This window comes from Ovis aries, chromosome 14, assembly GCF_016772045.2.
Source record: "Ovis aries strain OAR_USU_Benz2616 breed Rambouillet chromosome 14, ARS-UI_Ramb_v3.0, whole genome shotgun sequence".
NCBI classification, from domain to species: Eukaryota; Metazoa; Chordata; class Mammalia; order Artiodactyla; family Bovidae; genus Ovis; species Ovis aries.
This window is the reverse complement of record NC_056067.1, coordinates 38,693,745-38,707,396: the sequence shown is the minus strand read 5'-3', so window position 1 is coordinate 38,707,396 and position 13,652 is coordinate 38,693,745. Positions and strand designations below refer to the sequence as shown.

The following is a 13,652-nucleotide window of genomic DNA, read 5'->3' as shown; positions in this document are numbered from 1 at the left end:
GTTAAATAAACATGGTGACAATATACAGCCTTGATATATTCCTTTCCCAGCTTGGAACCAGTCTGTTGTTCCATGTCTGATTCTAACTGTAACTTCTTGACTTGGATACAGGTTTCTCAGGAGGCAGGTAAGGTGGTCTGTTACTCCTGTCTCTAGCTATAAGAGGATTTACACCAAGGGGGACCTTCCTGTGCCCCTTTCCCTGTGGTCAGCCCCTGCTGATCCACATCTCCACAGGAGGCCCTCCTCCACTAGCAGTTAGTTTTGGTTCAGTCTCCTGTGTGGTTTCTGTCCCTCTCCTCTTGGTTTTGCTGTGTGCAAAATTCTGTTTATGTCCTCCAAGACTGGAGTCTCTGTTTCCCCCAGTCCTCTGGAAGTCCTATAATCAAATTGCACTGGCCCTCAATGCCAGATTCCCTGGGGATTCTCCAGGCTGGGAAGCCTGGTGTGGGGCTCAGAACTTCTTTGGTATTATTGTTCTGCAGTCTGTGGGTCACCCACCTGGTGGCTATGGGATTTGATTTTATTGTGATTGCACCCCTCCTACCGTGTTAGACCTAGCTTTTGTTTGGATGTTGGGATTGACTGATGGCTCAGTGGGTAAAGAACCTGCCTGCCAATGCAGCAGACACAGGAGATTCGGGTTCGATTCCTAAGTCAGGAAGATGCTCTAGTGTAGGGCGTGGCAACCGACTCCAGTACTCTTGTCTGGAAAATCCCATGGACTGAATAGCCTGGTAGGGTATAGTTCAAAGGGTCACAGAGTTGGTCTGGACTGACTAACACTTTCGCTCTTCACTTTTTGTTTGGATGTTACGTTTTGAAGTTCACGTTCATAATTAGTAGAAATAGTGCTGTGTTGATAGAGAATGCATAGTGGTCAATGCACAGTGTTATACCCTAAAGTCTTACAGATGATACAGGAGTGGTTTTGTTGACTGTAACTCAGCTATTCAGCAAAAGTCTTGGTAAATAATAGCCTTCTGTTGTTGAATTTATTTTATTTTGGTTTTTGTTCTTAATTTTAACTGAAGTATAGTTGATTTACAGTGTCAATTTCTGCTGTACACCAATGTGATTCTTGTACATATAGATACTTTCTTTTTAAAAAATTCTTTTCCATTATGGTTTATCATAGGATATACTGAATTTAGTTCTTTGTGTTGTACAGTAGGATCCTATTGTTTAACCTTGTTGAATTCTATATTAATACATAAAGTTTTTTTTTAGCTTTTTACCCGTTTGTATATTTCTTTGTGAGTAGTTATTAATGATATTTCTGTGATCTTGGGCTGTAGCTTTTTCTAAAGGTTGAGACTTAGTAGGAGGATTTGAGGACTAAAGGTGGTAATGTTTATGAATTTGGATATAAATTTGATAATCTCTTCGTATCACTACCTTTGTGTTTTATGGGCGAGTAGGAGGCCTTCCTGGAGAAGGCAACGGCATCCCACTCCAATACTCTTGCCTGGCAAATCCCATGGACAGAGGAGCCTGGTGGGGTGCAGACCATGGGGTCGCTAGGAGTTGGACACGACTCAGCAACTTCACTTTCACTTTCATGCATTGGAGAAGGAAAGGGTAACCCACTCCAGTGTTCTTGCCTGGAGAATCCCAGGGACAGGGGAGCCTGGCGGGCTGCTGTCTGTGGGGTCGCACAGAGTCGGACACAACTGAAGTGACTTAGCAGCAGCAGGATGCCTTCCTGCTTCTGTTTTTTTATCACCTTACTCCTATGCCAGTACATAGATTAGATACTCATTTCATCCATCACCAAGTTCTTTCATCTCTGTGTTCAAAATAGATCTCAGTGCAATCACTTCTGCCATTACTGCTGACTGTCCCATCCTAAGCTGTTTTCATCTTTTGTTTGGACTGCTCTAATAGCCTTGTCCTTGGTCCTCTTACTTCCATTATTCTCCTCCCCCAATCAATTCTCCATACAACAGCCAAATGACCTTTAAAAAATGTGAGTCACATCATGTTATTTATCTGAATTTAAAAATTACTCTGGTTTATAATGTGAAATAATTCACCATCTCACTGGTCTTAATTCCTGAACTAATTTTGACTTGAAAGTAATCACCATGCTTCTTATCTTTTCCCAGGAGGAACAACACAGCATGCTGGGCTCTGGATTTAAAGCTGAGCGTTTACGAGTCAATTTGAGATTAGTCATAAACCGTCTTAAACTGTTGGAGAAAAAAAAAAGTGAGTGGTGCATGCTTGCCTTTTTTTTTTCCTAGAATACATGGTTGAGTCTTAGCACCTTATTATTAGCTCTTTCAGGCTAGCAGTCTGAAGTCTTAGGGATCCTATATCCTCTAAGTTTTGGATACATTTCTGCTATCTTTTGTGACTAGTTAGACTGAGTCACTTTGTAACAGGGAAAGGGGCATACTCTTTCTATGGAATAGATAAATGACTACACAAACACTATTCTCACCTAGAAAAGGTAGCAAATTCTAGAATAGATGAGATGAGACTAAGTTTGCTAAGGAAGGGTGAGCTAGGATATAGTAGAAACACCGACTTTTCTCTTTTGGGGTGGATGTCTGCCTGCAGGCCAGGGCCCATGTACTACTGCTGTGTGACTGGAGTGGGATTTGTGCTTTAGCGGAATTGGCCCAGAAAGCAAGGAAAGAGATTGCTGACTATCTGGCTGCTGGGAAAGATGAAAGAGCTCGAATCCGAGTGGAGCACATTATTCGAGAAGACTACCTTGTGGAGGCCATGGAGATCCTGGAACTGTACTGTGACCTGCTGCTGGCTCGATTTGGCCTCATCCAGTCTATGAAGTAAGCCGTTTTGTCCTTTTTTCCCCTTCATCAAGACGTAGTTGATTTCGGAAGAAAATTCACGTATTTAGTATGTACAAGTGTACAATTTGATGAGTTTGGGCCATAGGCATTTATATAGCTGTACACATCATCATAAATTAAAAAAGCAGTTGTCATCTCCAAAAATTTCCTTGTATCCCTTTTTTTTGATAAGAACACTTAACATAAGATCTGCCTTAAACAGTTCAAAAAAATTTTTTTATGAAAAAATTTATTTGTTGCTGCTTTGGGTCTTTGTTGCTATGCATGGGCTTTGTCTAGTTGTGGCAAGCGGGGCTGCCCTCTGGTTGCAGTGCTCCGGCTTCTCTTTGTGGGGGCTTCTCTTGTTGCAGAGCATGGCCTCAAGAGCTCGTGTGTGTAGTAGTTGTGGCACACGGGCTTGGTTACTTCGTGGCTTGTGAAATATTTCGGGACCGGGGGTCAAACCTGTATCCCCTGCATTGGCAGGTAGATTCTCAATCACTGAACCACCAGGGAAGTCAGTTCTTAAACATTTTTAAGCACTCAGTACAGTACTATTTAACTGTCAGCACAGTGTTATTCAGTAGACCTCTAGATCTTTTTCATTTTGTAGAACTATAATGAAGTAAGGTATTTTGATTTGAAGATTAAATCAAATCACCTCTGGAATTTGAGAAAGGAATGTTACTGGCCTCTTCCTGTGTGTGGGGAGCTAGCTCTCAGGGACTACCACTTCATGTACACAAGGATGTTTTTCCTACTACTCACTTGAGGGCCTGATCTCAGTGTAGACTACTGTTGAAAATGTGAAATCTGAAATCAAGAGGCCTGAATTTGAGACTTGGCTCAACCATTTGCTGACTTTGTGACCATGGGCTGGTTTCTTAGTTTGAGATTTTCTCCCAAAATTGGATGACAGAAATGTCTATAAGCCTAGAGTTATTGTGAGGATCCAGTGAGATTTGTGGCTCAGACAGTAAAGCTTCTGCCTACAATGCGGGAGACCTGGGTTCAATCCCTGGGTCGGGAAGATCTGGAGAAGGCAGTGGCAACCCACTCCAGTGTTCTTGCCTGGAAAATCTCATGGATGGAGAAGCCTGGTAGGCTACAATCCATGGGGTCGCAATGAGTCAGACATGACTGAGCAACTTCACTTTCACTTCTCACTTTCAGTAAGATTTGTGAGATTGCTTTAGAGGAGGTTATCAAGTATGTGATACAGATGAGGTTTTGTTTGTTTAAAAGAATATTAAATTTTACTAATTCCTCCCCCCCCCACCTTAATTAGGGAGTTAGATTCTGGTCTGGCTGAATCTGTGTCTACATTGATTTGGGCTGCTCCTCGACTCCAGTCAGAAGTGGCAGAGCTGAAAATTGTGAGTACAACCAGTTTCAGTGATGCATGTAGTTTTTCTTGCTGTTAGAAAAGTTGGTTTATATATGTCACTTCTGCTTACTTATTTTGTACCCTTCTCATGCTGCCTTTGAAAAAGGCTTTGTGAAATGGTTCATAGAATGGAACTGTTCATAGAGTAGCACAGTGTTTTCCAAACTTGAATAGTTTTTCTAAGAGGCAAAGTTACATATAACCCATGTTTTTTCTTAAATTACTTTTATTGTAATGTCATTTAAGTATGTTTTTAAACAACTGTAAGTCAGTAAAGTTACAGTAATATTAAGGGAACAGATGTTTTCTTTCATTCATTTGTTCCAGAAATATTTATTGAGTCAGTGTTGTGCATTACATGGCTACTGAGAGTGCAGTGGTGAGTACTCTTATGGCTACTCTTATAGCTTAGAGTCTGGCAGGACACACAGACAGTAACTGAAAAATTACCTGCCACAACATGGATATGGTACTGCTCAGGTACAAATTCAGTCGAGTTGTTTTCTCTCCTGTTTTCTACGTCTTTGCCAGTTATTCACTTGGATATTGTCTCAGTCTTATCTCCCACCTATCTTATAAAATTTCCTTGTCCTCTGTATATTTTTATTTGAGCTCTTTTTAATTAAGTCTCTGAATATCTATTTTTTAAATAGTCTATTTTTTTTTGTTATTGTTGTTTCATGGCTTCACTGTCTTCTAACTCTAGGAATATTATTGTCCTTCATAAACTCTTCTTGTTTCTCTAATGTTTGTTTACTTCTGTTTCTTAAACTGTTTTTATAGTAGAGGGTTTTCTGAAAGGTTTGGCTGTTTATTAAAGACTGAGGTACTGAAAATGGGTTGGAACCTCTTGTGTGCTTAGGTGGGTCTTAATGCCAGATGCCAATTTTTTTGTCTCCTTTTTTTTCTTCCAGTTTTAATGGGATATAATTGACAATACAGGACTGTATAAATTTAAGATGTACAGCATAATGATTTGACTTACATCATGAAATGATTATCACAATAATTTTGGTAAACATCTGTCATCTCACATTGTTGTTTAGATGCTAGTCGTGTCCGACTCTTTGTGACCCCTGGACTGTGGCACGCCAGGCTTCCCTGTCCTTCACTATTTCCTGGAGTTTGCTGAAACTCAAGTCTGTTGAGTCGGTGATGCCATCGATCCATCTCATCCTCTGTCACTCCCTTCTTCTGCCTTCAGTCATTCCCAGCATTGGGGTCTTTTCCAGTGAGTCAGTTCTTTGCATCAGGTGGCCAAAGTATTGGAGCTTAAGCTTCAGCATCAGTCTTTCCAATGAATACTCAGGACTCATTTCCTTTACAGTTGACTGGTTTGATCTCCTCACTGTCCTAGGGACTGAAGAGTATTCTCTAGGACCACAGTTCAAAAGTATCAATTCTTTGGTGCTCAGCCTTCTTTATGGTCCAGCTGTCACATCCATACATGACTACTGGAAAAACCATAGCTTTGATTGTACAGATCTTTGTCGGCACAGTGATGTCTCTGCTTTTTAATATGCTGTCTAGATTTGTCATAGCTTTTCTTCCAAGGAGCAAACATCTCATCCATCTGGGCACTTCAGATGATATACTCTGCATATCAGTTAAATAAGCAGGGTGACAGTATACACCCTTGACATACTCCTTTCCCAATTTTGAACCAGTTCGTTGTTCCATGTCTAGTTCTAATGGGTGCTTATTGACCTGCATATGGCTTTCTCAGGGGGCAGGTAAGATGGTCTGATATTCCCATCTCTTTATGAATTTTTTGGTTTGTTATGATCCACACAGTCAAAAGCTTGGATATAATCAATGAAGCAGAAGTAGATGTTTTTCTGGAATTCTTTTTCTATGATCCAGCAGATGTTGGCAGTTTGATTTCTGGTTCCTCTGCCTTTTCTAAATTCAGCTTATATATCTGAAAGTTCTCAGTTGATGTACTGTTGAAGCCTAGATACAAAATTAAAGAAATAGAAAAAAAGTTAGTTTTGTGAAGTGAACTCTTTATAATTTACTCTCAACAATTTCACGTATAACATACAGCAGTGTTAATTATATTTATCACTGCATCTCTAGTCCTTACAGTACATTGCATCTCCAGTCCTTATTTATCATTTTAAAATTAATTTTTATTGGAGTATAGTTGGTTTACAATGTTGTTTGTTTCTACTATACAGCAAAATGAGTCAGCCATATGTCTGCATATATCCTGGCCCCCGCCTTTGGAGTGCCTGTTCAGGTCACCATGTGCATTAGGTAGAGTTCCCTGTGCTACACAGTATGGTCTCAGTAGAGTATCAATCCCAGTGTCCCAGTTCCTCCTGTCCCCTGCCCTTTCCTCCTTGGTGGCCATATATTTGTTTTCTACCTCTGTGTCTGTTTCTGCTTTGCAAATAAGATCATCAGTACCATTTTTCTAGATTCTACATATATGCTTAATATATGATATTTTTCTCTTTCTGACTTACTTCCATCTGTTTGACACTCTAAGTACATCCATATCTCTGCAAATGACTCAACTTCATTCTGTTTTATGGCTGAGTGGTATTCCATTTTATCTATATACCATATCTTCTTTATCCATTCCAAAATTCATGGACATTTAGGTTGCTTCCATGTCCTGGTTATTGTAAATATACTGCTGTGAGCATTGGGTACATGTATCTTGTTGAATTATGGTTTCCTCTGGGTTTATGCCCAGTAGTGGGATTACTGGGTCAAAGGGTAATTCTGTTTTAGTTCTTTCAGGACCCTCCATACTGTTTTCCATAGTAGTTGTATTAATTTATACTGCCACCAGCAGTGTAAGAGGGTTCCCTTTTCTACATACCCTCGCCAACATTTGTTGTTTGTGTGTTTTTTTTTTCATGATGGCTATTCTGACCATAATAAGGTGATCTTACTATAGTTTTCATTTGCATTTCTCTAATAATTGGTGGTGTTGAACATCTTTTCATGGGTTTGTTGGCCTTCTTACTTACAACTGAAAGTTTGTAGTACCTTTTGACTGCCTTCATCAATTTTCCCGTCTCATCTCTAACCACAAATCTGATCTTTTTATGAGTTTGTTGTATGTTTGTGTGTTTCTTCTTTAAGTGTAATTGACCTACAGCACTATGTTGTTCCTATTACACAATTTAGTGATTTTTCTATACATTTCAAAATGATCATAATTCCAGTTACGATATGTCACCATACAAACAGATTAGTTATTGACTCTATTCCCCAAACTGTACATTTGCTGCTCATGACTCATTTGTTTTGCAAATGGAACTTTGTATCTCTTAGTCCCTGGATTTCCTCTTCCTGCTCCCCTCTTGTAACCACTTTATCTATAACTGTTTCTGTTTTGTTAAGTTCATTTGATTTTTTAGAATTCCACATATAAGGAAGATCATGTGATATTTTATTTATCTGACTTATTTCACTTAGCATAATACCCTATAGGTCCATCCATGTTGTTGCAGATTGCAAGATTTCATTTTTTTTAAGTGAGTGAGTAATATTCCATTGCATATATGTACCGCATCTTTATTCATCTGTTGATGGTCACTTGGGTTGATTCCATATCTTGGCTGTTGTAAATAATTCTCCAGTGAGAATAGGTGTGGATATGTCTTTCTAATTAGTGTTTTCATTTACTTTGGATAACTACCCAGGAGTGGAATTACTGGATCAGATATTAGTTCTATTTTTAATCTTTGGAGGAATCTTCATAGTGGCCACACCAGTTTACATTCCCACCAACAGTGTATGAGTGTCCCTTTTTCTCCACATCACCACCAACACTTATTTGGTGTTTTTTCTTTTTTTATTATAGCCCTTCTGACAGGTGTGAGGGGCTATCTCAGTGTGGTTTTGATTTGCATTTCCTTGATTAGTGATTCTGAGCATCTTTTCCTGTGCCTGTTGGCCATCTGTAGGTGTCTTTGGAAAAATGTCTGTCTGCCAGTTTTCTAATTGGATTGTTTTTTGGTGTTGAGTTGTATGAGTTCTTTGTGTATTTTGGATAATGACCCCTTATCGGATCCATTGTTTGTGAATACCTTCTCCCACCAGTAGATGTAGCCTTTTTATTTTGTTGATAGTTGATTTCACTGTACAAAAGCTTTTTAGTAGGATATAGTATCATTTGTATATTGTTGCTTTTGTTTCTTGTGCCTGAGACATACCCAAAAGAATATTACTAAGACCAGTGTCAGAAGAGTGTACTGCCGTATTTTTTCCTAGAAGTTTTATGGTTTCACATCTTATGTTTAAGTCTTTAATCCATCTTGAATTCATTTGTGTATGGGTTGAGAGAGTAGTCCAGTTTTCCCACTATCATTTATTGAAAAGGCTGTCTTTTTCGTGTTCTTGCCTCCTTTGTTGTAAATGAATTGCCCGTGTAACTATGTGTTCATTCTTGAACTCTCCATTCTATTCCACTGATCTGTTTGTTTTCTTTGTGTGTGTGCACACATGCGTGAGCCCGTACATACTGTTTTGATGACTGTGCTTTTTAGCATAGCTTGAAATCAGGGAGCATGATACTTCCAGCACCAATTTATTGTAGGATAATTTAAGCCATTTCTCAAGGGCCTCCAGACTGTCAGGAACTAGTTTCCTTTCCTTGGGTTGGTCATTTTCCTCAGAGAGAAATTTTCCTATCTTCTACATGGAAGGTATAAGCTAGCTAGCTACATTTTTGAAAGCATGGGGGAGAAGGAAGCCAAAGGTATCATTCTCTTGGGGAAGACTTTCATTTAATTCTCCTGTTCCGAGTAGATATTTCTGGTCTCTGCTGTGCAGTTCAGTGGATGGATGAATAAACAATAACTAAATGAATTAATATGTACCTTTTGAGGCTTTGCAGGTCCAGTCTTTCGGAAATCCTGAGTAGAAGCGTATTTGCTATTGATAGGAGGAAGCTTGAAGCCACCTGTAGGAGTGGTTTCCATTTTTATTTACTGTTCTTTTTCTCTGTAGGTTGCTGATCAACTCTGTGCCAAGTATAGCAAGGAATATGGCAAGTTATGTCGGACCAACCAGATTGGAACTGTGAATGATAGGGTAATGAATGTACTTGTTAAACATGGACCAGTGCGTGGGGTGGGAGCAGGTTATTTTACTGCCTGCAGTATTTCTAGTGGGTATCACTGTAATGTAGCATTCATTTAAGATTGCACATTTCATAGAAAGAAGGCTGGCTGGCAGTGTAGTCAGTCAACTCCTTAACCCTGCCCGACACCTCTGATTGTGAAGCTCTGTCATCCTGTGTCATTCCTGATTCTATCCCCTGTCCTTTGTGCCACTTGTGATATATGGAGGTAGAAGCGAGGCGGGGAGAAAGATGGGTGAATTCAGATGTGGAGTGCCAGTGTCAGTCTTTGTGCATAAGTAACCAGAGTGTGAGACATACATGCATGTTGTGCTTTGTGACTGAAGAAAAGAATAACTGGTTGGAACTTTTCTTTTCTCTCCATTGACTTGTAAAATGAGAGAAACAAAGTTTTACAGTGATACAGGATAGGCTTAGGCTGGTTTATATAGATGCATGTTAACCCTGGATCTTTTGCTTAACAGCTAATGCACAAACTGAGTGTGGAGGCCCCACCCAAAATCCTAGTGGAGAGATACCTGATTGAAATTGCCAAGAACTACAATGTGCCCTATGAGCCCGACTCTGTGGTCATGGTGAGTTTAGAGTCCTTAGAATACAACAGTAAATAAGTCTCTCTAGATCACTGTCTTTGAAAAAGAAGCATATTCTTTGCAGTCAAGTTTGCGTGTGGGAGTTGAAGCCTTTGTCCAGTTAGTGCTTTTGGGTTAGCAGTAAATAAGCCTGCATCTCTCTCACTGAGTGTTTAAGGATCCGAAGAGATGAATGACTAAAAGCACTTTGAAAAGGTACAGACTTTGATACAAATATAAAATGGCATTATTGCTACTTTTCAGTGAAGTTCAAGGAACTGGGTAGCAAGAGAAGCCCCAAGACCCAGAACAGATCTTGAAACATTTTTTGGGCGCCTGCCATGTGCCCCAGAAAGCTGAGAATACACAAAAGATATAAACAAGGCCACTGTCCTAAAGAGGCTTACAGTGAAAGGCAAATATGGAAGTAGTAATTCCGAGGTTATGGTTGATGGGGGGAAGTAGATGTTTTGGTGTGCTGCTCAGACGACCTTCCCCCCTACTCCCCGCCCCAGTTACAGGCACACTTCAGGACAGAAGCATTTATTCCCCCATCTCTGATGACTGGTGGCTCACACAGCTGAGTGTCCCTCCAGCAGTGGCCCTCTTAGGAGAGAGCTTCCCCACCCAGGGTCTTTCCTGGGGGCAGCTTGTATCTGGTCATTGCAGGGGATTAAAGACTGCCCCTTTGCCCCAGTTGGGAACATGTGCTGTAGGCCCATCCTAGCTCCAGAACTCTGGGGGAATTAGCCAAGCCCTCTGTTGTGAAGGCATGGCAGCCCAACTTCTTACTTTGCTCAGGCCTGCTTCCTTCATATCCCCATAGGTCTCTATCCCAAGAGCCCTCTCCAATAAACTTCGGTCATGCTGGTCTCCATCTCAGAGCTTCCTGGGGAACCTAGCCTGTGACAGGGCCTGATGATACGGGTTTCTCTCTTTTTCTTAGGCAGAAGCTCCTCCTGGAGTAGAGACAGATCTTATTGATGTTGGATTCACAGATGATGTGAAGAAAGGGGGCCCTGGAAGAGGAGGTGGAGGCGGCTTCACAGCACCAGTTGGTGGACCTGACGGAACAGTGCCAATGCCTATGCCTATGCCTATGCCATCTCCAAACACTCCTTTCTCATACCCGCTGCCAAAGGGACCTGTAAGTATACATACAAAGAAGTGTGGATGTAAACTCTAGAAAATGTAATAGATGACAAGCTGGTTCTGTGAGCGCACTCAGGAGTTGTAGGTAACATTTGGTGTAGTTTATTGATTATACTGTGGAAAAAAGCAGCATTGGGATTTGGAGAAAGTCTTTTGGTTAACCTACAGGTAATGAAGCAGGAAAATCTAGAGAGATGGTGCTAGAAAAAACTGTGTAGGTTTTCTGGGACTTGTAGGTATACTAGTAGCTTTTTCCAAAACTGAATAATCATCACTTATTGCCAAGTAGAAAAACATCTGTTGTAAACATGAAGATGAAAGTCACTGCTAGTAAGAAAGTCTGGGGACTTTGCTGTAGTCCAGTGGTCAAGACTCATGCTGCCACTGCAGGGGCGTGGGTTCAGTTCCTGGTTGGGGAGCTATGATCCCACATGTAGTGATACCCCCCACCTCCCCAAAGAAAGTGATAATAATCTCCATTTGTGGACTTAAAAGCAGTTAGTAATTTGATGAATAAATAGCCTGTCTACAGGTCTTTAAAAATCTAGGTCTTCCTGATGACATGTTGTCTCATGTCCTTTTAGGCATTTTTTCCTTTTGGGGCTCTTGAATACACATTAAATACCTATCTTAAATACATATTATTTGGTGTGAATATATTCACGTTGAGAAAATAGTTGTATACACATGTATTTATTTCTCTCTTCCCATATACGCACTTCAGAAATTGCAGATGGGGCAGTCTCTTATGTTGCCTTTCTCCTCTTGCAGTCGGATTTCAATGGATTGCCAGTGGGAACTTATCAGGCCTTTCCCAATATTCATCCACCTCAGATTCCAGCAACTCCCCCATCGTATGAATCTGTAAGTGCCTGAGCCTTTTATAAGCAGCAGGAGAGAGAATCCCAGGAAGAGAGAGCAAAATAATGGCGACAGGGAAGGCAAAGTTTTGATCAACTCCTAGTACTGGCATTGCTATATGCTTTGGATTTTTGTGTTGCTTTAATATTACCCTGGAAATGGGGCGTGGTGGTGGCGGCAGCATCATTGGTGGCAATGCTTTGTCTGCAGTTAAAAGCCCAGGAATCAGGAAGGAGCTGCAGACCCTAGAAGGTTCTAGTGGGACACCTAATAATTTTTTTTTTTTAAAGAGTAACTAGGCTGAGAATCATTTTGACCTGGTACAGTCTTGGTGGTAGAATATAAATACCGGTTTTATAAATTCTCAACATCTTATAAAGCAATAACAGCTAGATATTTGTATTAAACAGAAGTATCAAGTTTAGTAAGTTTTGGCCTATAGCATTAATTTTATTTTTAGTCTTAAAACTTGCTGATATCAGTAATATGCTAATGATGCCTTGAACTGTAAATGGTTGTCACAGCCTTGGTTCAGAATTAGATGACTTTCCTGCCAGCCTTCTTTCCTCCTCTAGGGAGATTCCCCTGTTCCTGAGCTTGCTTAGTGTCCTTTCCTTTGGTTTTTACCTTGGGCCTGAGTTTTTATGTTTTGGCTTTGCACGCATTGAAGCTTTGCCCACACCTGTTCCTAGGAAGGAAGTATATGATCTTTGTTAGTATTTGAAGACTTGGTTCTTGGAGGTGAATGTGGTGGTTTAGAGTGCTTTCTCACTGTCTGGAAGGTGAAGGTATCAGAGTAAGAGAGATGTTAATGATGTGGTAAGAATTTTCTTTTCCTCTGCTTGGCAGTTAAAGAGTTCAACATGGTATCTGTCTGGTGGGAAGGAGATCAGGAAGAGTACAGGGGGCGGAGGGGCAGTTTCTTGGAGCAGGTTTGCTGGTTTTGCTGAGCAGCTTGGCTTTTGCCACACACATGGGCCTGTACCATTACCTTCACCAGTGAGGCCATTGCTTTCTCTTCTGGTAATGATCTCTTCTGTTTCAGGTTGATGACATTAATGCTGATAAGAATGTGTCTTCTACACAGATTGTTGGTGAGTGTGAGTCAGAAATCCTTTTAAGGTTTTCTCAGTACTGAACCCTTTGTTGTTTGCTGTTTTCTCATCACTGTTCCTTCCTCAGATTGTTTTTATGCTTGTGGGATTCTACCCACATGCCCATTGTCTCCCCAAATGCAGTATGGTGGAAACAGAACTCAGGATTTCCCACTTCCAGAAAGAAAAGGTCTATCCTGGCTCCAAGGAATTTCCCAAATTACCTTTTTCTGTTAATAGTTATCATTATTCTTTGTCACTTTCTAGTTGTCCATCACCCTCAAGTTCTTTATGTTCCTGCTGCTTCAACTGCCACTGTGCTTGGAAATACCAAAAAAGTTTTTAAATTTGGACATTAAAGAGGGGGAAAGAGGCATATATTATGAGTGAATGGCTTAGTGATTTTTCACAAAGCAAGCATGTTCATTAGCCATTCACTGAAAAAATACTACTAGCACTCCAGAAACCCGCTGTCGGGGAGGGGTTACTTAAAAAAAAATTTTTTTTTTAATACTTTATATTGAGGTATAGGCAGTTAACAATGTTGTGACAGTTTCAGTTGAAGGGACCCAGCCATACATAGACATGTATCCATTCTCCCCAGAGAAACATAACTTTTTAAAATTGGGGACAGTTTTATTGAGGTATAATTTATGTACAAAAAAATACAGAAATGTATAT

The 13,652-nt window shown here is 40.4% G+C and overlaps 1 protein-coding gene across 3 annotated transcripts in view; it reads left to right on the top strand.

The window, feature by feature from the left end:
• The window catches only part of IST1 (IST1 factor associated with ESCRT-III), a 40,970-nt gene that overhangs the window by 19,919 nt on the left and 7,399 nt on the right, over positions 1 to 13,652 (top strand). For 2 of the 3 annotated variants that reach the window (XM_004015113.6, XM_060398472.1), the window contains exons 2-9: positions 2,109 to 2,211; positions 2,618 to 2,798; positions 4,090 to 4,177; positions 9,160 to 9,243; positions 9,757 to 9,867; positions 10,811 to 11,011; positions 11,788 to 11,880; positions 12,923 to 12,971. In XM_004015113.6, coding sequence (XP_004015162.1) covers positions 2,124 to 2,211; positions 2,618 to 2,798; positions 4,090 to 4,177; positions 9,160 to 9,243; positions 9,757 to 9,867; positions 10,811 to 11,011; positions 11,788 to 11,880; positions 12,923 to 12,971 — 895 coding nt within the window. In that variant the 5' untranslated portion in view covers positions 2,109 to 2,123. Of the gene's footprint in view, positions 1 to 2,105; positions 2,212 to 2,565; positions 2,799 to 4,089; positions 4,178 to 9,159; positions 9,244 to 9,756; positions 9,868 to 10,810; positions 11,012 to 11,787; positions 11,881 to 12,922; positions 12,972 to 13,652 lie in introns of those variants that run through there. The other variant, XM_012190050.5, reaches the window with a different exon arrangement.